Source organism: Oncorhynchus nerka, linkage group LG7 (assembly GCF_034236695.1).
Source record: "Oncorhynchus nerka isolate Pitt River linkage group LG7, Oner_Uvic_2.0, whole genome shotgun sequence".
In the NCBI taxonomy this organism is placed as follows: Eukaryota; Metazoa; Chordata; class Actinopteri; order Salmoniformes; family Salmonidae; genus Oncorhynchus; species Oncorhynchus nerka.
The window spans coordinates 24163679-24188316 of NC_088402.1; the positions used below are offsets into that span (position 1 = coordinate 24163679).

At 45.3% G+C, this 24638-nt stretch overlaps 2 protein-coding genes across 17 annotated transcripts in view; one reads left to right on the plus strand and one right to left on the minus strand.

The window, feature by feature from the left end:
* LOC115131343 (focal adhesion kinase 1-like) overlaps positions 1-20817 on the plus strand; it is a 174403-nt gene extending 153586 nt beyond the window's left edge. For 13 of the 16 annotated variants that reach the window (XM_065020353.1, XM_065020346.1, XM_065020340.1 and 10 more), the window contains 10 exons: positions 455-566; positions 8434-8520; positions 9413-9550; positions 9794-9925; positions 12649-12711; positions 13485-13530; positions 13780-13883; positions 18552-18707; positions 19005-19085; positions 19231-20817. In XM_065020353.1, the coding sequence (XP_064876425.1) occupies positions 455-566; positions 8434-8520; positions 9413-9550; positions 9794-9925; positions 12649-12711; positions 13485-13530; positions 13780-13883; positions 18552-18707; positions 19005-19085; positions 19231-19449 (1138 nt within the window). In that variant the 3' untranslated portion in view covers positions 19450-20817. Of the gene's footprint in view, positions 1-454; positions 567-8433; positions 8521-9412; positions 9551-9793; positions 9926-11115; positions 11192-12648; positions 12712-13484; positions 13531-13779; positions 13884-18551; positions 18708-19004; positions 19086-19230 lie in introns of those variants that run through there. The other 3 variants (XM_065020341.1, XR_010464293.1, XR_010464294.1) reach the window with 3 other exon arrangements.
* Positions 20818-20965: 148 nt separating this feature from the next.
* rplp1 (ribosomal protein lateral stalk subunit P1) lies at positions 20966-24618 on the minus strand. The gene is made up of 4 exons (XM_029663008.2): positions 24401-24618; positions 23713-23787; positions 23306-23408; positions 20966-21088 (listed from the first exon to the last, which is right to left on the minus strand). The coding sequence occupies exons 1-4, from the start codon at positions 24470-24472 to the stop codon at positions 21003-21005; spliced, it is 336 nt and encodes a 111-aa protein (XP_029518868.1). The 5' UTR covers positions 24473-24618; the 3' UTR covers positions 20966-21002.
* Between the last annotated feature and the right edge of the window lie 20 nt (positions 24619-24638).

The following is a 24638-nucleotide window of genomic DNA, read 5'->3' on the forward strand; positions in this document are numbered from 1 at the left end:
GGAAGCTAAGGGAGGTGGATGGGGTGAGCTGGAGCTAGCTGTCTCTGATAAAGTGAGTTTAGTAAAACAGTGCAGGAATTACCAGGCTGCTGCTAGACTCTCACACACCTCCACTGCAGGCTGGGGATGTGACCAGGGAGCTGGTGGTTCATCTGTTCTGGTGTGATAAGATGGGCTCTCGGAAGCATAAACTCTGGGGGATGAGCGTTTTCCTGTAAGGTAAATTGGATGTAGGGTCGAATGATGGATGATCGGATGATGTCATTAATAGATTGATGGATGGATTTGGGTTTGCCTAACAAACAAAAGAAATCACATCTGCAATGCAGCTCGTCTGTGATAGGAACATGATTGTGTTTCAGGCTACAGTAAATGAGATGATTTTGTTAAAATGTTCAGTCTTTTTTATGAATTTATGTTAGGTGTGCTAAGCTGTTGTGTGTGTTCCCTGCAGTACTATCCTAGAGGAGGAGAAGGCCCAGCAGGAGGAGAGACTAAGGATGGAGATGAGACGTCAGGTCACTGTGTCCTGGGACTCAGGGGGCTCCGACGAGGCCCCCCCTAAAGTAAGAACACTCCACAACCCTACCCCCCCTAAAGTAAGAACCTTCCCTAACCCTAATCCCCCTTAAGTAAGAGACCTCCCTAACCCTAACCTCCCCTAAAGTAAGAACCCTCCCCAACCCTAATCCCCCCTAAAGTAAGAGTCTCCCTATCCCTAACCTCCCCTAAAGTAAGACCCACCCCAAACCCTAACCCCCCTAAAGTAAGAGACCTCCCTAACACTAACCTCCACCAAAGTAAGAACCTCTCTAATCCTAACACCCCCTAAAGTAAGAGACCACCTTAACCCTGACTCCCACTAAAGTAAGAACCTCTCTAATCCTAACACCCCCTAAAGTAAGAGACCTCCCTAAAACCTGACTCCCACTAAAGTAAGAGACCTCTCTAACCCTACCTCCCTAAAGTAAGAGACCTCTCTAACCCTACCTCCCTAAAGTAAGAACCCACCCTAACCCGCCCCCAAAGTAAGAGACCTCTCTAACCCTAACCTCCCTAAAGTAAGAGAACTCTCTAACCCTAAGCTCCCTAAAGTAAGAACCCACCCTAACCCGCCCCCCCAAAGTAAGAGACCTCTCTAACCCTAACCTCCCTAAAGTAAGAACCCTCCCTAACCCGCCCCCTAAAGTAAGAGACCTCCCCAACCCTACCCCCTAATGTAAGAGACCTCTCTAACCCTTACCTCCCTAAAGTAAGAGACATCTCTAATCCTAACCCCCTAAAGTAAGAGACCTCTCTAACCCTACCTCCCTAAAGTAAGAACCCTCCCTAACCCTACCCCCTAAAGTAAGAGACCTCTCTAACCCTAAGCTCCCCTAAAGTAAGAGACCTCTTTAATCCTAACACCCCCTAAAGTAAGAGACCTCTCTAACCCTTACCTCCCTAAAGTAAGAGACCTCTCTAACCCTAACTCCCACTAAAGTAAGAACCTCCCTAACCCTAACTCCCCTAAAGTAAGAGACCTCCTCTAACCCTAACCTAACCCCTAAAGTAAGAGACCTCTCTAACCCTAACCTCCCCTAAAGTAAGAGACCTCTCTAACCCTACCCCCTAAAGTTAGAGACCTCTCTAACCCTTACCCCCCTAAAGTAAGAGACTTCTCTAACCCTTACCCCCCTAAAGTAAGAGACTTCTCTAACCCTTATCCCCTAAAGTAAGAGACCTCTCTAACCGTACCCCCTAAAGTAAGAGATCTCTCTAACCGAACCCCCCAAATTAAGAGACCTCTCTAACCCTTACCCCACCATAAAGTAAGAGACCTCTAACCCTTACCTCCCCTAAAGTAAGAGATCTCTCTAACCTAACCCCCCAAGTAAGAGACCTCTCTAACCTTACCTCCCTAAAGTAAGAGGCCTCTCTAACCCTACCTCCCCTAAAGTAAGAGACCTCTCTAACCCTTACCCCCCTAAAGTAAGAGACCTCTCTAACCCTACCTCCCCTAAAGTAAGAGACCTCTCTAACCCTTACCTCCCCTAAAGTAAGAGATCTCTCTAACCCTAACCCCCCAAGTAAGAGACTTCTCTAACCCTTACCCCCCTAAAGTAAGAGACTTCTCTAACCCTTATCCCCCTAAAGTAAGAGACCTCTCTAACCCCCCCCTAAAGTAAGAGATCTCTCTAACCCGAACCCCCAAAGTAAGAGACCTCTCTAACCCTTACCCCACCATAAAGTAAGAGACCTCTCTAACCCTTACCTCCCCTAAAGTAAGAGATCTCTCTAACCCTAACCCCCCCCAGTAAGAGACTCTCTAACCCTTACCTCCCTAAAGTAAGAGGCCTCTCTAACCCTACCTCCCCTAAAGTAAGAACCCTCCTAACCCTACCCCTAAAGTAAGAACCTCCCTAACCCGCCCCCCTAAAGTAAGAGACCTCCCAACCCTAACCCCCTAATGTAAGAGACCTCTCTAACCCTTACCTCCCCTAAAGTAAGAGACCTCTCTAACCCTACCTCCCTAAAGTAAGAACCCTCCCTAACCCTACCCCCTAAAGTAAGAGACCTCTCTAACCCTAAGCCCCCTAAAGTAAAGACCTCTTTAATCCTAACACCCCCTAAAGTAAGAGACCTCTCTAACCCTTACCTCCCTAAAGTAAGAGACCTCTCTAATCCTAACACCCCCTAAAGTAAGAGACCCTCTAACCCTAACTCCCACTAAAGTAAGAACCCTCCCTAACCCTACCCCCTAAAGTAAGAGACCTCTCTAACCCTAACCTCCCTAAAGTAAGAGACCTCTCTAACCCTAACCTCCCTAAAGTAAGAGACCTCTCTAACCCTACCCCCTAAAGTTAGAGACCTCTCTAACCCCCTAACCCCTCCTAAAGTAAGAGATCTCTCTAACCCTTACCTCCCCTAAAGTAAGAGACCTCTCTAACCCTACCTCCCCTAAAGTAAGAACCCACCCTAACCCCCAAAGTAAGAGACCTCTCTAACCCTAACCTCCCTAAAGTAAGAGAACTCTCTAACCCTAAGCTCCCTAAAGTAAGAACCCACCCTAACCCGCCCCCTAAAGTAAGAGATCTCTCTAACCCAAACCCCCCAAAGTAAGAGACCTCTCTAACCCTTACCCCACCATAAAGTAAGAGACCTCTCTAACCCTTACCTCCCTAAAGTAAGAGATCTCTCTAACCCTAACCCCCCCCAGTAAGAGACCTCTCTAAACTCCCTAAAGTAAGAGGCCTCTCTAACCCTACCTCCCTAAAGTAAGAACCCTCCCTAACCCTACCCCTAAAGTAAGAACCCTCCTAACCCGCCCCTAAAGTAAGAGACCTCCCCAACCCTAACCCCCTAAGAGACTCTCTAACCCTACCTCCCCTAAAGTAAGAACCCTCCCTAACCCTACCCCCTAAAGTAAGAGACCTCTCTAACCCTAAGCTCCCCTAAAGTAAGAGACCTCTTTAATCCTAACACCCCCCTAAAGTAAGAGACCTCTCTAACCCTTACCTCCCCTAAAGTAAGAGACCTCTCTAATCCTAACACCCCCCTAAAGTAAGAGACCTCTCTAACCCTAACTCCCACTGAAGTAAGAACCCTCCCTAACCCTACCCCCCTAAAGTAAGAGACCTCTCTAACCCTAACCTCCCCTAAAGTAAGAGACCTCTCTAACCCTAACCTCCCCTAAAGTAAGAGACCTCTCTAACCCTACCCCCCTAAAGTTAGAGACCTCTCTAACCCTAACCCCCCTAAAGTAAGAGATCTCTCTAACCCTTACCTCCCTAAAGTAAGAGACCTCTCTAACCCTACCTCCCCTCTAACCCTAAGCTCCCTAAAGTAAGAACCCACCCTAACCCCCCCCAAAGTAAGAGACCTCTCTAACCCTAACCTCCCTAAAGTAAGAGAACTCTCTAACCCTAAGCTCCCCTAAAGTAAGAACCCACCCTAACCCGCCCCCCCAAAGTAAGAGACCTCTCTAACCTTAACCTCCCTAAAGTAAGAACCCTCCCTAACCCGCCCCCTAAAGTAAGAGACCTCCCCAACCCTACCCCCCTAATGTAAGAGACCCTCTAACCCTTACCTCCCTAAAGTAAGAGACATCTCTAATCCTAACACCCCTAAAGTAAGACCTCCTAACCCTACCTCCCTAAAGTAAGAGACCTCTTTAATCCTAACCCCCCTAAAGTAAGAGACCTCTCTAACCCTTACCTCCCTAAAGTAAGAGACCTCTCTAATCCTAACACCCCCTAAAGTAAGAGACCTCTCTAACCCTAACTCCCACTAAAGTAAGAACCCTCCCTAACCCTACCCCCCTAAAGTAAGAGACCTCTCTAACCCTAACCTCCCTAAAGTAAGAGACCTCTCTAACCCTAACCTCCCCTAAAGTAAGAGACCTCTCTAACCCTACCCCCTAAAGTTAGAGACCTCTCTAACCCTAACCCCCTAAAGTAAGAGATCTCTCTAACCCTTACCCCCTAAAGTAAGAGACTTCCTAACCCTTACCCCCTAAAGTAAGAGACTTCTCTAACCCTTATCCCCCTAAAGTAAGAGACCTCTCTAATACCCCCCTAAAGTAAGAGATCTCTCTAACCCGAACCCCCAAAAGTAAGAGACCTCTCTAACCCTTACCTCCCTAAAGTAAGAGATCTCTCTAACCCCCCCCCAAGTAAGAGACCTCTCTAACCCTTACCTCCCTAAAGTAAGAGGCCTCTCTAACCCTACCTCCCTAAAGTAAGAGACCTCTCTAACCCTTACCCCCTAAAGTAAGAGACCTCTCTAACCCTACCTCCCTAAAGTAAGAGACCTCTCTAACCCTTACCTCCCTAAAGTAAGAGATCTCTCTAACCCTAACCCCCCAAGTAAGAACCTAACCCTACCCCCTAAAGTAAGAGACTTCTCTAACCCTTAGAGTAAGAGACTCTCTAACCCTTATCCCCCTAAAGTAAGAGACCTCTCTAACCCCCCTAAAGTAAGAGATCTCTCTCTAACCCTAACCCCCAAGTAAGAGACCTCTCTAACCCTTACCCCACCATAAAGTAAGAGACCTCTCTAACCCTTACCTCCCCTAAAGTAAGAGATCTCTCTAACCCTTTCCCCAGTAAGAGACCTCTCTAACCCTTACCTCCCCTAAAGTAAGAGGCCTCTCTAACCCTACCTCCCCTAAAGTAAGAGACCTCTAACCCTTACCTCCCCCTAAAGTAAGAGACCTCTCTAACCCTTACCCCACCATAAAGTAAGAGACCTCTCTAACCCTTACCTCCCTAAAGTAAGAGATCTCTCTAACCCTAACCCCCCAAGTAAGAGGCTCTCTAACCCTTACCTCCCCCTAAAGTAAGAGACCTCTCCAACCCTACCCCCTAAAGTAAGAGACTTCTCTAACCCTTATCCCCTAAAGTAAGAGACCTCTCAACCCCCCCCTAAAGTAAGAGATCTCTCTAACCCGACCCCCAAAGTAAAGAGATCTCTCTAACCCTTATCCCCCTAAAGTAAGAGACCTCTCTAACCCTACCCCCTAAAGTAAGAGACCTCTCTAACCCTTACTCCCCTAAAGTAAGAGGCCTCCTTTGGGGGAGGTAAGAACCTACTTTAGAGGAGGTAAGGGTTAGAGAGGTCTCTTACTTAGGGGGGTAGGGAATAGAGGTCTCTTACTTTAGGGGGATATGGGTTAGAGAGATCTCTTACCTCAGTTAGAGAGATCTCTTACTTTAGGGGGTTGAGAGGTCTCCCTTTAGGGGAAGGGTTAGAGAAGTCTCTTACTTTAGGGGGACAGAGTCTCTACTTTAGGGGTAGGGTGGAGAGGTCTCTCCTTTAGGGGAGTAAGAAGGGTCTAACCCTACCCCCTAAAGTAAGAGACCTCTCTAACCCTTACCTCCCCTAAAGTAAGAGATCTCTAACCCTAACCCCCAAGTAAGAGACCTCTCTAACCCTTACCTCCCCTAAAGTAAGAGACCTCTCCAACCCTTACCTCCCTAAAGTAAGAGACCTCTCTAACCCTACCCCCTAAAGTAAGAGACTTCTCTAACCCTTATCCCCCTAAAGTAAGAGACCTCTAACCCTTACCTCCCTAAAGTAAGAGACCTCTCTAATCCTAACACCCCCTAAAGTAAGAGACCTCTCTAACCCTAACTCCCACTAAAGTAAGAACCCTCCCTAACCCTACCCCCTAAAGTAAGAGACCTCTCTAACCCTAACCTCCCTAAAGTAAGAGACCTCTCTAACCCTAACCTCCCTAAAGTAAGAGACCTCTCTAACCCTACCCCCTAAAGTTAGAGACCTCTCTAACCCTAACCCCCCTAAAGTAAGAGATCTCTAACCCTTACCCCCTAAAGTAAGAGACTTCTCTAACCCTTACCCCCTAAAGTAAGAGACTTCTCTAACCCTTATCCCCCTAAAGTAAGAGACCTCTCTAACCGTACCCCCCTAAAGTAAGAGATCTCTCTAACCCGAACCCCCCAAAAGTAAGAGACCTCTCTAACCCTTACCCCACCATAAAGTAAGAGACCTCTCTAACCCTTACCTCCCTAAAGTAAGAGATCTCTCTAACCCTAACCCCCCAAGTAAGAGACCTCTCTAACCCTTACCTCCCCTAAAGTAAGAGGCCTCTCTAACCCTACCTCCCCTAAAGTAAGAGACTCTCTAACCCTTACCCCCCTAAAGTAAGAGACTCTCTAACCCTACCTCCCTAAAGTAAGAGACCTCTCTAACCCTTACCTCCCTAAAGTAAGAGATCTCTCTAACCCTAACCCCCCAAGTAAGAGACTTCTCTAACCCTTACCCCCTAAAGTAAGAGACTTCTCTAACCCTTACCCCCCTAGAGTAAGAGACTTCTCTAACCCTTATCCCCCTAAAGTAAGAGACCTCTCTAACCCCCTAAAGTAAGAGATCTCTCTAACCCGAACCCCCCAAGTAAGAGACCTCTCTAACCCTTACCCCACCATAAAGTAAGAGACCTCTCTAACCCTTACCTCCCCTAAAGTAAGAGATCTCTCTAACCCTAACCCCCCCCAGTAAGAGACCTCTCTAACCCTTACCTCCCCTAAAGTAAGAGGCCTCTCTAACCCTACCTCCCTAAAGTAAGAGACCTCTAACCCTTACTCTCCCTAAAGTAAGAGACCTCTCTAACCCTTACCCCACCATAAAGTAAGAGACCTCTCTAACCCTTACCTCCCTAAAGTAAGAGATCTCTAACCCTAACCCCCCAAGTAAGAGAGCTCTCTAACCCTTACCTCCCTAAAGTAAGAGACCTCTCCAACCCTACCCCCTAAAGTAAGAGATCTCTCTAACCCTTATCCCCCCAAAGTAAGAGATCTCCAACCCCCTAAAGTAAGAGATCTCTAACCCGACCCCCCAAAGTAAGAGATCTCTAACCCTTATCCTAAGAGACCTCTCTAACCCTACCCCCCTAAAGTAAGAGACCTCTCTAACCCTTACCTCCCCTAAAGTAAGAGGCCTCTTACTTTAGGGAGGTAGGGTTAGAGAGGCCTCTTACTTTAGGGAGGTAAGGGTTAGAGAGGTCTCTTACTTTAGGGGGTAGGGTTAGAGAGGTCTCTTACTTTAGGGGGATAAGGGTTAGAGAGATCTCTTACTTTGGGGGTCGGGTTAGAGAGATCTCTTACTTTAGGGGGGGTTGGAGAGGTCTCTTACTTTAGGGGGATAAGGGTTAGAGAAGTCTCTTACTTTAGGGGGATAAGGGTTAGAGAAGTCTCTTACTTTAGGGGGGGTAGGGTTGGAGAGGTCTCTTTTAGGGAGGTAAGGGTCCAACCCTACCCCACCATAAAGTAAGAGACCTCTCTAACCCTTACCTCCCCTAAAGTAAGAGATCTCTCTAACCCTAACCCCCCAAGTAAGAGACCTCTCTAACCCTTACCTCCCTAAAGTAAGAGACCTCTCCAACCCTTACCTCCCCTAAAGTAAGAGACCTCTCTAACCCTACCCCCCTAAAGTAAGAGACTTCTCTAACCCTTATCCCCCTAAAGTAAGAGACCCTCTAACCCTACCCCCCTCCTAAAGTAAGAGATCTCTCTAACCCGAACCCCCAAAGTAAGAGATCTCTCTAACCCTTATCCCCCTAAAGTAAGATACCTCTCTAACCCTACCCCCTAAAGTAAGAGACCTCTCTAACCCTACCTCCCCTAAAGTAAGAGGCCTCTCTAACCCTACCTCCCCTAAAGTAAGAGACCTCTCTAACCCTACCCCCCTAAAGTAAGAGACCTCTCTAACCCTACCTCCCCTAAAGTAAGAGACCTCTCTAACCCTACCCCTGCCATTAGGGGTATAATTTGACATTTCTGAGATGTTTACCTTAGATATCTTTAGGCACATATAGACTAAATTACTCTCATTTGAAGAACTAGTGCTCCATGTCTGATAGATGGGGATCACACACTGCAGGAGGTCTAAATGTCCAATGTGTTCTGTGTGATCTCTGTCCCCCTCCCTGTGCAGCCTAGCAGACCTGGTTACCCCAGCCCTCGGTCTAGTGAAGGATTCTACCCCAGCCCTCAGCACGCTGGGCAGCTCAACCATTACCAGGTACTGTATTGTACTACTGCTCTAGACTACTGTACTACTATACTATACTACTGTACTAAACACTTTTACCACAGTTACTGTGTATTACCCATAGAATTAGAATGGGGACGCCTAGTTTCCAAGTCTATTTTATTCATTGTATTTCTATGGTAATACCATTATCATTAGGTCTCTGAACCATCCCATTTGTATTGATAATCAGGTACTGGCAATACTGGTTTCGTAACTGTGGTTTGTTTCTTACTTGCCAGTGGATTGATGTGTAAAGACAGAGAAAGTGCTCAACTCTATGCTTTTGGGGGAAAGGGTGCTTGAAGCCAAAAGTGAATTGATGGAGATGTGCCCGGCTTCCCCCTTTCTGAATGCAATAATATCTTCCCAAACTAAGTTATTTTGCAGCACTTCAGCTGCCCATAAAACATAGCTGACAGCAGGCATTTCCTGTAGCGCTTTTTCAAACTGCTGGCATTGTTGACTTAAGGCAGATTCCATCTGCGGAAAAATCAACTCTCTCAAATTCTGTTGTTATGGCTTCAAGGTCAACTCATTCTCTCCACTCTGTATTGCCTTAAAAGGCGTTTTGAGTACCAGTTTATATATTTATCTTTATGATCAAGTCAGTTATTATTAAGATGTTTATCAGCCAGTGCTAATGGTGACATGTCACATTCAGGCTCATTATTTTAGTCCCAGAGGTCTTTATGTCTGGGGGTCAATATAATGATTTATTGCATTATACTGCCAGCGAAGTGTTTCCCTGTACCCTGAAAGGCTAACTGGGGCCCAATGCTATATGATGAACAGCCTTGCCTCACAGACAAGGCTTTGGTATCACACTCCTCTCTCCAAACAAAATGGGCTTTTCACCTGTTGTCTGTCCTACCATATCCAGGTTGGGTACCCTGGCCCCCACGGCATGCCCGCTATGCCCAGTGGCGGGTACCCTCCTCAGGCCGGTGTCCTGGACCCCCATGAGACCTGGAACCACCACCGGCCAGGGGATGTCCCCATGTGGTCCCCCAACATGGAGGTGAGAGAGAGAGCTCCACATAAATATACATGTAGACTCTTTTTACTATGTGCTTCTGCCAGTTGTATAATGTAATCTCTGAATTTCATTAGCAATTGTCTGAGCTTGGGTACATCTGTAGCAATCACAGACGAGGCTAAATACTAATGCAATATCCTCTCTCTCTCTCTCCCTCCCTCCCTCCCTTCTCTCTCTCTCCCCCTCCCTCCCTCTCCCCCTCCCTCCCTCCCTCCTCTCTCTCAGGATGGAGGTGTGTTGGACTTGCGTGGTTTGGGCCAGGTGCTGCCCCCCCACCTGATGGAGGAGAGGCTGATGATGCAGCAGCAGCAGATGGAGGAGGACCAGCGCTGGTTGGAGCAGGAGGAGTGCTTCCTGGTAACAGACCATTATTCACCCACTACTCTCACACACACACCATCCTGAGAGAGAGAAGGGAGAGAGGGAGAGCAGGAGGAGTGCTTCCTGGTAACAGACCATTATTCACCCACTACTCTCACACACACACCATCCTGAGAGAGAGAAGGGAGAGAGGGAGAGCAGGAGGAGTGCTTCCTGGTAACAGACCATTATTCACCCACTACTCTCACACACACACCATCCTGAGAGAGAGAAGGAGAGAGGGAGAGCAGGAGCAAGGGAGGGGGAGAGAGAGACTGAGGGAGAGGAGGAGGGGGAGAGAGTGAAGGAAGGAGGGAGAGAGAGAGACAGACAATGGTTGGAGCTGGAAGGTAGCTTCCTGGTAACAGACCCTTCTTCAACCAGTACCATCTTCTGTCTGTCACTATCATGTTAAGAAACCAGCGAATATACTGTCAACTGCACCTTTGTTTGTTTGGTAGAGTTTTTACATTAGAAACAGCACCTTTCATCCTCTAAACCTCACTAACTCCTAAATAGCAAGCATATGCTCTCTACATCATTCTACCACCATTTTCCATCACTTGATCCTTGTGACCAGGATACATACTCGCTCTACCTAAGATATAATGTCAAGACTAAATGACTGTTAAGTCATTGCTCTAGTTATCAATTCATTAAACTGTTATCCAGTCAGTCTGCCCCAAAAGCATCATATCTTTATTCAGTCTGCCACTGACTTCCTCTTCTTGAACTGCACTGTTGATTAAGGGCTTGTAAGTAAGCATTTCACGCCAAAGTCTACACTTGTTGTATTCGGCGCATATATGACAAATAAAGTTTGATTTGATTTGACTGTTTAGTGGAGTAAACATCTGGATTTGATTACAGTGTCACACTGGCTGGTGTTTTACCATTTCAACCTTCAGCCCCTCATCCCCCTTCTGAGTCAGTTAATTTATGGTTCTACGATCTGAGGAGATTCAGATCATTGTTATTTTCATTCAGTGAAATAAGGCAGGAAGACATACCTGTGACCACAGACTCACCTCCTGAGGGAAATGCATGGATCAGCCAGCAGCATTCTAGAACACTCTCTCTCCCTCTCCCCTCTCTCCCTCTCCCTCTCCCCTCCCCTCTCTCTCTCTCTCTCTCTCTCTCTCTCTCTCTCTCTCTCTCTCTCTCTCTCTCTCTCTCTGTGTGTGTAGAGCTAGACTGACTAGAGGAACTATGTGCTGGTTAAAGATGACAGCATTGCTGCCCTACCTGCTGCTTACTTCATATGTAATATATTTTTACTCTTCAATCATATGATCCATGTCTACATTGTTTGAGAAATACATAAAAATAAAAAAAGCCAGTCGTAGAAAACATATGTTGATAAAGGATCAAATTTGTGGCCATTGGAAATGTTTGTGTTGTTGTCACATCTAACAAGACAATTGCAGAGGACTTGAAATAGTTTTAAAGGGTAACGGTAATGGTATTTGAGCAGCCAGCCACAGTGATGAGAGACAGTCCCTCCACACCCTTTGATGATCCCTCTCAGAAGGCTTTCCTGTGGAAAATCTGGCGGTCTGCATCTGTTTCTCCACAGCCCTGGCCAGACAGATATTGTGGAAGATGGGTGGAAAGCTCAGACAGTGGTGGGTTCATGCTGTTTCTCAGTCATAAAGATCATTTTGGCAGATCTGGCAAACGAACGGCACTGAGAGTCTTCCTTAGTATTTCCTTCGTGAAAGTTAAAAGGCTACACTGTCTATCTGTATGTATGAAGAGGGGGAAGAGAGGGAGGGAGGGAGGAGAGAGAGAGGGAGGAAGGGGAGAGAGAGAGAGACAGAGACTGAGGGAGAGAGAGAGGGAGAGGAAGGGAGGGAGGAAGGGGAGAGAGAGAGAGAGAGAGAGAGAGGAGAGAGAGAGAGAGAGAGGGAGATGGGAGGGAGAGAGAGGAGTCAGTGTGAGCCACAGAGCAAGAAGAGTCTGCTGTGGGATCAGTCTCTGCATGAATCTGTCAGGCACGTTTAAGCCTTCCTCCCCCAGCAGCAACAACAGAAAACTCTGGTTGTTTCTTGTCTCACTCTGCCGATGGGACCACCGCTCTCCGCACAGCCACACTTCCACAGGCACCGCGCTCAGAGGATGCACCTTTTCAAGTACTGCTTTGGAAAACCGGTACAGATCATGGCTGGGAAGGGGTGGTGGTCATCTTGGTGGCTTTCTGTGTGGATATTTTTTACTACTGGTACTTGGCTGCCTATAAGGTTGTTTAGACAAGATGCTGCTGAAACGTTGAGGATTTCTTCTATGCAAATAGTTTTGTCACTGGACTACAGTGTTTGTGTTTCTGGGTATCTGTGTGGTCTGTCAGGGTGGCAAACATCTTGTTTAGCTTGTAACTGGATGGATGATTGGTTGATTTGGTTTTGTTCGTTGGTAGCAGGCACCGATCTTTGAGGTAGTCAAAGAAGAATGAGTGCAAGCACAGCAAGATAACAGCAGATCAGTTTCTTACGGAATTGTGAGTTCTATTCTCTCATGGAACAAAACATGACAGAGAATTCAGCAGTAATTGCATCTTGTTATATTGTAAGAAACAGAAACGCTAGTATTCTATTTCAAGACTACTGTAACGATGGTTTCACTGATAAATCTAGTTGTTTAAATCTTTGAGGTTGTGGTTCTAAAAGGTGGTCAGCTGTAGCTAGCTAGTTCTCTGACCCTCTGTTCTGTGTTCTCGTCAGAAGCCAGAATCCAGGAACTCGCGGGGCAGCATTGACCGGGAGGACTGCAGTCTCCAGGGGCCGGTGAGTTTCCCTTGGCCCACCTCTTGCTTGAGTTCATACCCCTAGAGGGATGGACCAGGACGCACCCTGTCACACACACTGTCGCACACACAAACACACAGGAAATATTGTTTTTCAATAAACCAATGTATTTATTACATTTCTCCATTTGAATTATAATAGGAAATAGATTTTATCTGAATTTTATAGCGTAGACCTTAGTAGTGCACTGTATGTTGTGGCTTGTGGGACACAGTGCTTTATCTGAACTATCCCAGTCCCCCTAGGCTGAAGTGTATTGGGACTAGGGAGGTTGGGAACTAAACTGTGGCTACAGCCAGGCGTTTCTCATGCCATCCACACTCTCGCTCTGCTGCTGGATAATCTTTAAAAACAGGCGTCAGCTGTAGAGCCCCACAAACCAACCAGACCCATTTACACAGTAATTACAGAAGTCTACTGGGCTGACTGGGACTCTTCTCTAAGAAGAGGAAGCATTGGAATGCGAGGAGGAGAAGAAAACACCAGAGTTTTTTTAAATAGAGCGAGAGAAGAAGAGGGTTTCGGGGAGGAGCTGGAGAAATGTAGCTGGGTGAAACATGGCTGTACTTGGCTGTGTGCCTCGGAAGGTTTGAGATATGTAATGCTGCTACCCACAGAGTACCCACAATAACACACAGACTGGGCCATGGGAAGCCCTAATCCTGAGTGCTGTTGGAAAAGCACATTCAGCCAGCCAGAAAAGTGCCAATGTGCCTTTCTAATCACTTGTTTGTGTTTCTATTTCCCCTCAGACGGGAAACCAACACATATACCAACCAGTGGGACTGGGGAAACCAGGTAGGACGATCATCAGCACAATCTGTCACTCCACAGGCTGGAATGTCAACATGTGTACTAAAAGTGACACTCCTCTGTCTCACAGTCTTTCTCTCTCACACATATACTCTCCCTCTCACACATATACTCTCTCACTCTCTCTCACATATACTCTCTCACTCTCTCTCACATATACTCTCTCACACATATACTCACTCACTCACATACATACAAAAATATTAACTATCTTCCCTCTCACTTTCCTCTCAGAGCATGTGGCCCCTCCTAAGAAGCCTCCTCGTCCTGGAGCCCCCAGCCACCTGGGCAGTCTGGCCAGCCTCAACCCTGTAGACAGCTACAACGAGGGGGTCAAGGTACAGCAACACTCACACCACCAAGACAACACTGTCTTAATGTCTTACTCCAGGGTCACCATCATAGCAACACATCACCAAGACAACACTGTCTTAATGTCTTATTCCAGGGTCACCATCATAGCAACACATCAACAAGACAACACTGTCTTAATGTCTTATTCCAGGGTCACCATCATAGCAACACATCACCAACACAACACTGTCTTAATGTCTTATTCCAGGGTCACCATCATAGCAACACATCAACAAGACAACACTGTCTTAATGTCTTATTCCAGGGTCACTGTTACAGCAACAAGACAACACTGTCTTAATGTCTTATTCCAGGGTCACCGTTACAGCAACAAGACAACACTGTCTTAATGTCTTATTCCAGGGTCACCGTTACAGCAACAAGACAACACTGTCTTAATGTCTTATTCCAGGGTCACCATCATAGCAACACATCAACAAGACAACACTGTCTTAATGTCTTATTCCAGGATCACCATCATAGCAACACATCAACAAGACAACACTGTCTTAATGTCTTATTCCAGGGTCACCGTTACAGCAACAAGACAACACTGTCTTAATGTCTTATTCCAGGGTGAACACTTACAGCAACAAGACAACACTGTCTTAATGTCTTATTCCAGGGTCACCGTTACAGCAACAAGACAACACTGTCTTAATGTCTTATTCCAGGGTCACCGTTACAGCAACAAGACAACACTGTCTTAATGTCTTATTCCAGGGTCACCATCATAGCAACACATCAACAAGACAACACTGTCTTAATGTCTTATTCCAGGGTCACCGTTACAGCAACAAGACAACACTGTCTTAATGTCTTATTCCAGGGTCACTGTTACAGCAACAAGACAACACTGTCTTAATGTCTTATTCCAGGGTCACCGTTACAGCAACAAGACAACACTGTCTTAATGTCTTATTCCAGGGTCACCATCATAGCAACACATCAACAAGACAACACTGTCTTAATGTCTTATTCCAGGGTCACCGTTACAGCAACAAGACAACACTGTCTTAATGTCTTATTCCAGGGTCACCATCATAGCAATACATCAACAAGACAACACTGTCTTAATGTATTATTCCAGGGTCACCATCATAGCAATACATCAACAAGACAACACTGTCTTAATGTCTTATTCCAGGGTCACTGTTACAGCAACAAGACAACACTGTCTTAATGTCTTACTCAAGGGTCACTGTTACACAAAACATAGCTTGGTTTAGCCTGGTGCTAGATTTGTTTGTGCCATCTTGCCAACTCCCATAGGAGGCTGTCTAGGAATTGGCAAGATGGCACAATAGATCTGGGACATGACTCATACCTAGGAGTTGCAGGGCCTAGAGTTTCTCCTGGTTAGGTCACATGGTCAGGGAAAAGTCTGAGTCTGAACCACCACCATGACGTTGTATGAGAAAGAGACCATTACTTCAATATTGAGACAATGCATGTGCTATTGACTGCTATGAGTTGCTGCAGCTGTTTCAAGCATGCTTTCTCTTTCTCACCTGGCCATCACCACTTCCTTTTATAAGTTCTTACATAAAATACGTCCTCTCAGTTTATTCAAGAGCTGTGAGAACTTGAACCTATAGCCAGATTCAGAGTAGAATGGGATCTGAATGGAAAAGCTCTGAAAACATGTCAGTATTTCCCCTGGTTCACCAGGAGCCCAGGCGGGTAAAGCTGCTCCTAGTCGGCAGAACAGAACGGGGCTCCTAGATCAGCACAGCTCTGAAGCCCTCTCTCTCCGTCTCTCCCCCTCCCAAGTCTCAGACAGCACAGAGCAAGGCTAGCACAACCCTAAGCCCATCTCTCTGACAGAGATGGTACTTAGACACATGGATAGATATAGAAATACACACGAAAGACACCAGTGGATACACACACTTACACAAGACTCACACACATACACTTATCTGCACTTGGAACACACACATACACTTACATGTACAGTGCATTCGGAAAGTATTCAGACCCCTTGACTTTTCCCACATTTTGTTATGTTACAGCCTTATTAAGTCAAGGGGTCTGAATACTTTCCAAATGCACCATTCTTGTCCATGGGAATCTAAAATATACAATGACTGTCCCAAAACATAAAAGGCAGTTTTTTTCCTGGCAAGCTATCATTCTCATGGGGGGGGGTTGGTGGTTAGATAAAGATCCTCCCACCCTGACCCTACCATCCACCCCTACACCGCCAGAGTCGCGACCTTTCTGCCACACAGCCCCACCCAGACAGACACTGCCAAGCCGGCCCAGAAAAGGCCCACGGTAAAACCACACTTTCTGGGCTTTTATTTTGGATCCTAGTAATGCAACAACCGTCCATTTCGAGAGAAGCCAGTGAAATGAAGTCTGTTGGAATGGAGAGAGTGCTTTTTCTCTCTCGTAACTTTCCAAGCAGGCAGTTTGAAAGGAGACCCTTAGCGAGGCTGCTCTTCTTCTAGCTCTGAAAATAAATAAAACAGGCTTGTGGGGCCTCCCGGGTGGTGCAGTGGTTAAGGGTGCTGTACTGCTGTGCCACCAGAGACTCTGGGTTCACGCCCAGGCTCTGTAACCGGCCGTGACCAGGCTCCGTAACCGGCCGCGCCCAGGCTCCGTAACCGGCCGCGCCCAGGCTCCGTAACCGGCCACGACCAGGCTCCGTAACCGGCCGCGCCCAGGCTCCGTAACCGGCCGCGCCCAGGCTCCGTAACCGGCCGCGCCCAGGCTCCGTAACCGGCCGCGCCCAGGCTCCGTAACCGGCCGCGACCGGGAGGTCCGTGGGGCGACGCACAATTGGCATAGCGTCGTCCGGGTTAGGGAGGGTTTGGCCGGTAGGGATATCCTTGTCTCGTCGCACCAGCGACTCCTGTCGGGAGGCGTAGTACACGCTAACCAAGGTTGCCAGGTGCACGGTGTTTCCACACATTGGTGTGGCTGGCTTCCGGGTTGGATGCGCTCTGTGTTAAGAAGCAGTGCGGCTTGGTTGGGTTGTGTATCGGAGGACGCATGACCTTCGTCTCTCCCGAGCCCGTACAGGAGTTGTAGTGATGAGACAAGATAATAAAAAAGACAATTGGATACCACGAAATGGGGGAGAAAAAAGGGGTCAAATTAAAATAAATTTTAAAAAATTTAATTAAATTAAAAATTTAAAAAACAGAGGCTTGTAGTACAGTGGAGTATAGAGAAGCCCAAGGAAAACACAGTGCTTCCTAACAAGACAGAACCCAGTGAAATCCAAAGCTCCCTTCTCACCGTCTTTTGATCATGATCCTGGATCAAATGCTTGATCAAAGGTTTTAGACTCCCTGCTCAGTTGGCCCAGCGAAAGCTAACGAACAATACAATACAGCAACTCTGAATACGATAGAGTGCAGACCTTTTGATCTTTTTCTCACTGCAACATCCAACTAGCACTCAGACCTTTATCACTTGAAACAGACTGAAACAGGAGATACTATCTCAACCCATTTTAATTTTCCATTGCAAAGTGTTTTAAAACAGTGTGCCCTAATGAACACGACCCTATCTGCTTGTATTGTGTTGATGCATTGCATGCGTTGCCTCTTGCCTTCTGTTCTGCAGTGTTAATCCTTTCTCTCTTCTGTTTTCCCTGCATCCCCCTCTCTCTCCCTTGTTTTGCCTCTGCACCAACCTACTGTTGTTGCCCTTTAGCCCTGGAGGGTAAGAGCTCTGTGTTTGTCAGTCACTGTCTGACCACTAGGGAGCGCTCTGATAACACATTCTCTACCACTGTACAGGAGTCATCAAATCTTCTCAGCATAGTGGCATTGGCCTTAAGATCACTTTACTCTCCCTGAATCCTAACCGTAACCATTAGAGGGGGCAACACAAACTGGTCTTAGATCAGTGTCTAGAGGCGACTACTCCGGATGAGGCCACTTCATCCAGGCCCATGTTCTAAAACCAGTGAGGCTTGGCAAAGAAAGCCATAAACAAAGCAAATCATTCTAGTATTCAGTGGCAGTCATTTCAGTAATGACCAAATGACTATTGGCTTGTTTGTCAGTCACAGTACTAATGTCAAATGAATTAGCGGGAGAAATAATAAATATATTTAGGCCTCCATTGATGACTCTCTTCCCTGTGGTATGGTGTGATGCATGTTGGGCTGTGTAGTCATAGTTACCATTACTAACTGTAGTTTAGTAGATTATAGTACACCACCATCTGCCTCTCTGGACTGTGGCGTGTGTGAGTGTGTGTTTGTCTAGATCTCTGTTTTGGGTTGTCCAATTCATCATAGGTCATTCACAACCATGTTCAGAGATTGTATGCTCTCATATTGTGAATCGAGTTACAGTAATTCTGGCAAATACTTCCATCTAGTGTTCACTTTGTAAACTACTTGATTGATCTATAAATTGCTGGCTGCTAGTGGTTACAGAAACCAAACCATTTTAGCTTTACACCACCTTGTGGTTCCAGTGGGTAGGGCAGCTGGAACACTTCTGTTCATGCACTCATCAAAAATCAAGTCAGACAAAATCACCTAGCTTATTTTCTCTAGAACACTGACACTCAATTGGGTCCCATTAGATCAGCATAATCACACATTTTATCATAATAGATTCACTGTAGAATCACTCAAATTATTTGAAGGAGAAAGATTCACTTCCCTTCTCTGTGGTGTGTAGATCCAGCCTCAGGAGATCAGCCCTCCCCCCACGGCCAACTTGGACCGCTCCAACGACAAGGTGTATGAGAACGTGACAGGCCTGGTCAAGGCTGTTATAGAGATGTCCAGTAAGATCCAGCCAGCCCCTCCAGAGGAGTACGTCCCAATGGTCAAGGTAAGGCTATAGTAATATAAGCCATTTAGCAGACACGATCATTCAAAGTGACTTAGTACATTTGTTACATGTTGGTGGTCCTGGGAATCAAACCTACCATCCTGCTGTTGTAAGCACCATGCTCTTCAAACTGAGCTAGAGAGGACATGAATGATAAGTTTATTGTTGAATCATTGTCATATGTTGGTGATCATTCCTCAAGAGGGAATGGTATTATTTCTCTTGTCGAGGGACTGATTTCTCAGCCGTTGCAGCTTTGATTTATATTAATGATATCCTGGTTCTTTTTTTCCACAGGAGGTGGGACTAGCTTTGAGAACCCTATTGGCCACAGTGGACGAGACCATACCAGTGTTACCAGCAAGCACACACAGAGAGGTGATTAACAACTCTTCATTACAAATAAACATATTGCCTGTCTGTTAATACTCAAGACTGTTGTCCTATTGTGTCTGAGGACAAAATAAGTTATGTAAAAGACAGTTGTCTATTATTTAACTCCTGTCTGTCTCTTCCTCTGCAGATTGAGATGGCCCAGAAGCTTTTGAACTCTGACCTGGCCGAGCTGATCAACAAGATGAAGCTGGCCCAGCAGTATGTCCTCACCAGCCTGCAGCAGGACTACAAGAAACAAATGCTGACTGCTGCACATGCCCTGGCTGTGGATGCAAAGAACCTGCTGGACGTCATCGACCAGGCCCGGCTCAAGATGATCCATGCCCAGTCCCGGGGGTCACACTAGCCCCCTCCGGCTCCTAGCTCCCTGGGCATGGAAGAGAGTCTGCTGTGGAAATAGAGCTGGTTGGTTTCAGCTCCCATAGACTGCACAATGTCACAAGTCAAGACTGCTCAGCTCACACCTCGATCAGAGCTCCTGATACTACAGGACAGAGACCGAAGTGGACACTCGACCTGATCGTACCCTTCCTAAAAACTTTTTATAGACTTGTGTTTTGTCTGTCGCTGCACTCCAGGATCCCTGGATGGTTGGAGATCAGTTACATACAAACTCTTGTTTTATTAGATCTGGCTGCGTCTCGTTTGTGCAGATTGTTGTTTTTTATCCAGAGGTGAAGTTCAGCTCACGTCAGATGTCTTCTTCCAGGTGGTTAATAATTCTAATTATCACAGATGAGGAAATAGATTATATTCTAACTGGAACATCTGATCCATTGAAGAACTACAAGCTATAAATGGTAATGATTAACATTGTGTTTCTGAGAGATCAATGTTAAAACACTTACCTTCCCTATCCTACAGTATCACAGCATATAATGCTCATCCCAACACTCTCCACTAGAATGATGTATTTTGGAAGCTCATTTTTTCATTCTCTTAGACTCAGGCACCTCTCGACACAGCGAATAATAAAATATACAAAAAATACATTTTGTTTTACCAAACATGTCACATGCCACTTTTTAAGTTAACTAATAGTAAATATACAAATAAATATATTTTTCAGCATTTCTGGGATTTAAATGTTATAATGGGAGGCGCATTTAAGTTCCACAGTGAAGATGAACTATCACGTGCCAAATGATTTGAATCATCCAAGTTTGGCAGTTATACAGTTAAAAGGAAAACCTGTCCCATTGCTAGCCATTCCCTTATCAAACTTTTTTGTATATTTAAACCAGGTGCTCTATTCAATCTGGATCAATAAAGCGTTAGATTGCACAATAGAAATGTATTTTCAGATTTAGCTGACGCTCTTATCCAGAGCGACTTGCTACCCGCCGCCCCAGTAATGCTGAACTTCCACGATACGGATTGAATAGAGCCCTAAGTTAAATCTTTCTGCTTCTTTGGTTTCAACCCCATTGCCTGGGTCATTTTCATTAGGGCACACTGTAGCAAAACATTTTGCAATGGAAAATAAGTGTCACTTAATGGACAACTTCAGGTAGTCCCTACTTGTTCAATTTTTTGTTTGGAGCCTAATGAATGACCCTGGTTTACAGATTCTGCCTCTCCAGACTGTTAGACCTTAATGTCCCTATCATGTGTACAATCTCAAACTGCTTGTTTTGGGTATAACTTATTCTCAGGAAGAATAACCTGTACAGTTCCTTAAACTAATAAAATGTATCGTTCTTTGTCTTCAGAAGTATGTTTTCCTTGTGTGCTGTGAAATATAATGGGAATTGATTTCAAAGGGTAAACTATTCCTCCCATTAGATTATATTGTTTACAGGTGATCCCATAATGCACACTTCTTATACCCAAGATGCTCAAAGGAAACCACATATTGCCAGTTCAGTTTCTAAGATTTTATTTGTTACAAAAACTGGTTTAGTCGAAAAGACCGAAGCCCATGTCGTCATCGGAACCCTCCTCTGACTCTTCCTTCTTCTCCTCTTTCTTCTCCTCCTCCTTGGCTGTAATGCAGGAAAACAAGGTATGGCATCAGTACACGTACCATGAAAGATCCTCCAAGTTAAAACAGGAATTAAATTGACAAATTACCACTGTCTGATTTAGGTGAAATAAACCCACTGGTGAATAAAACTGGGTAAAAAAAGGGAAAGCCACTGCTGTAGTGGAAATCAGGCTACTATCACCGGCCTAGCCGGTGCTTGCAAGCACCAGAGACATTCGCCGTGGGCGTAACAGAATAAAGAACTGATAGTAGTAAGCGCTGTTTGACAGGTGCTTGCATGCAGTTTGAGCAAGAAAATAAATGCTGCATATATTTCATACGAATGGCCTATATGTATCAACAAAGCTATACATTGTTAATTAATTGAAGTTAATCACCAAATACATCAGTTTAATTAAATATTCAAAAAAGTAATGTGCCTAGGCCTATTTAATGAGACTTGGGCTCTAAAAGTGCATACCCAATTCTCCACCGGCGCTGAACTTTTTGGAAATGGCAAGTTCACTTTCTCATCCATAATGCATCTCCAGTGCAGTGCGCTGTTCAGCAGCTCACAGCAGGATTGGGGGAATTTTCATGAGGTACATTGAAAGTGGATCACTAAAATAAAGATTACGATCGCACTCAATTTAAATATGGGGACATCTACACATTTGGCAGCCAAGCACGAGTTATCAATGTAGCTTATAGTTGTCTAGACTAGAGGTTGACTGATTATGGTCCTCCAATAATCAGCATCAGCGCTGAAAAATCATAATCGGTCAACCTCTAGTCTAGACAATATATAATAATGACAATTACAACACTGAATGAACACGTAAATGAAACATGTTCAATTTGGTTTAAATGATGCAGTGTTGGAGAAGTAAAAGTGCAATATGTGCCATGTAAAAAAGCTAACATTTAAGTTCCTTGCTGAGAACATATGAAAGCTGGTGGTTCCTTTAAACACGAGTCTTCAATATTCCCAGTTAAGAAGTTTTAGGCTGTAGTTATTATAGGAATTATAGGACTATTTCTCTCTATACCGTTTGTATTTCATATACCTTTGACTATTGGATGTTCTTATATGCCCTATAGTATTGCCAGCTTAATCTCGGGAGTCGATAGGATTGAAGTCAAACAGCGCAATGCTTGAAGCACAGCGAAGAGCTGCTGGCAAATGCAGGAAAGCGCTGTTTGACAATGCTTACGAGCCTGCTGCTGCCTACCACCGCTCAGTCAGACTGCTCTATCAAATCATAATATCAGAAATACGAGCCTTAGGTCATTAATACGGTCTTCTACACCTGCATTGCTTGCTGTTTGGGGTTTTAGGCTGGGTTTCTGTACAGCACTTTGAGATATCAGCTGATGTACGAAGGGCTATATCAATAAATTTGATTTGAAATCCGGAAACTATCATTTTGGAAACAAAACCTTTATTCTTTCAGTGAAATACGGAACCGTTCTGTATTTTATCCAACAGGTGACATTTTTAAGTCTAAATATTACTGTTACATTGCACAACCTTCAATTTTATAATTATGTAAAATTAATTATGGTCTTTGTTAGGAAGAAATGGTCTTCACAGTTCGCAATGAGCCAGGCAGCCCAAACTGTTGCATATACCCTGACTCCGCTTACACTGAACGCAAGAGAAGTGACAATTTCCCTAGTTAAAATAAATTCATGTTAGCAGGCAATATTAACTAAAAATGCAGATTAAAAAAAATATATACTTGTGTATTGATTTTAAGAAATGCATTGATGTTTATGGTTAGGTACACCTTGGCGCAACGACAGTGCTGTTTTTGCAAATGCCCTTGTTAAATCATCACCCGTTTGGCGACATAGGCTGTGATTCGATGATAAACAGGCACCGCATTGATTATATGCAACGCAAGACAAGCTAGATAAACTCAACCATGTGTAGTTAACTAGTGATTATGTTAAGATCGATTGTTTTTTTTTTACAAGTTTAATGCTTGCTAGCAACTTACCTTGTCAGCCTGCCACGCATTCTCCTCGTGGAGTGCAACGTAATCGGCCATAATTGGCATCCAAAAATGCAGATTACCGATTGTTATGAAAACTAGAAAACGGCCCGAATTAATCGGTCGACCTCTGAATATATTCATGCCTTGAATAAAAACCTCCAGGTTTCTATCACGAAATAATTACGCAACCAACTGCTCTAATAACACTATTCCTGTCCAAACAAGGCCTTCGTTACCTGGTGCGTCTGCAGCAGGTGCAGCGCCTCCAGCGGCAGGTGCAGCTCCACCACCTGCACCCACGTTGCAGATCAGGCTGCCAATGTCTACGCTGGCCAGGGCCTGTAACACAGAGGAAGCAGGATAGGGTCAGACAGTGTAGCCTGTACACAAAATGACTACCACATATCCGAGTATAATCATTTACAGAAAGCAACTAAGAGGCATCGCCACTGATTTCTTTAAAAGCAGCGCTCACACACACCACAGTAAACTAGTAGAGACGGAAGGTCTTACACCATAGATATGAAGGAATGTGTGGATGACACTGAAGGAATAAATTGGAAGCTCCACAGAGCTTCCCCAATAACAAATGCATAACCCTGTTGTATATGTGTAAGGTGATGGAGAAAAGGGCTTCACTCACCTTGGAGAACAGACTGGGCCAGAAAGGCTCAATCGTCACATTGGCAGCCTTGATGAGAGCCATCAGTTTGTCTTCCTGCAAACACATGGATAAATATTAGATTATACATCCCAGACGCCTACAACCATGAGGCTAAAACTACCATCAGACTGGTGTTGTTTAGCCGTTGTCAGGTTAGTAAACAAGCTGGCGACTGGAAAGAAACCACAGCCATTGGTGGCTGCCTTCATCGAATTCACGTGACTGTTTACCAGCGTTAACATGCTCAAGTTAGCGCCAAGAAGATATGGGCAAATAAATGTGCCGAATAGTCAACGTTGGTTAGCTAGCAATTTGCCATAAACAGATCTTACTAAGGCACCGGGGTTAGCTAGTTTGCAGGCTAGAGTAGCAATGCCTCAAGCAACAGCACATTGTTGGCTAGAATAGAAGACTCATGGTGGCTGCGGCACTGGCTAACTAACGTTAGCTAACGTTAACTGATAGCATGTTAGCCAACTACTGACATTGCCGGCTAGTAAGCGATCATTTTGGACAGTTACCGGCAATTATATAACTAGCGTACTCTCACTTCGTATTCACGTAGACATTACCTCGGCACTAACGACAAGAACCAGTCTTCCAAATCTGCCTGGTTAGATACAGAGGCCATCGAAGGCGCCATTTTGGTAATGAAAGCAGGACTTACTGTGACCGTGACTTCATCATCGTGGAGGATGAGGGCAGAGTAAATACAAGCGAGTTCAGATACAGATGCCATCTTTCTATGTATATTTTATAGTTTGGGCGTCGGATGCCTAATTTTGGTTGTGCTAGTCGCCGGATTCAGGGCCTTAGCTTCAAAAGAAGAACCAAGCACCTTAGGCACGTTGACTTACTACTTAGACTTTAGCGGAAAGGGAATGAAAAAGGGCGGGACATATGTT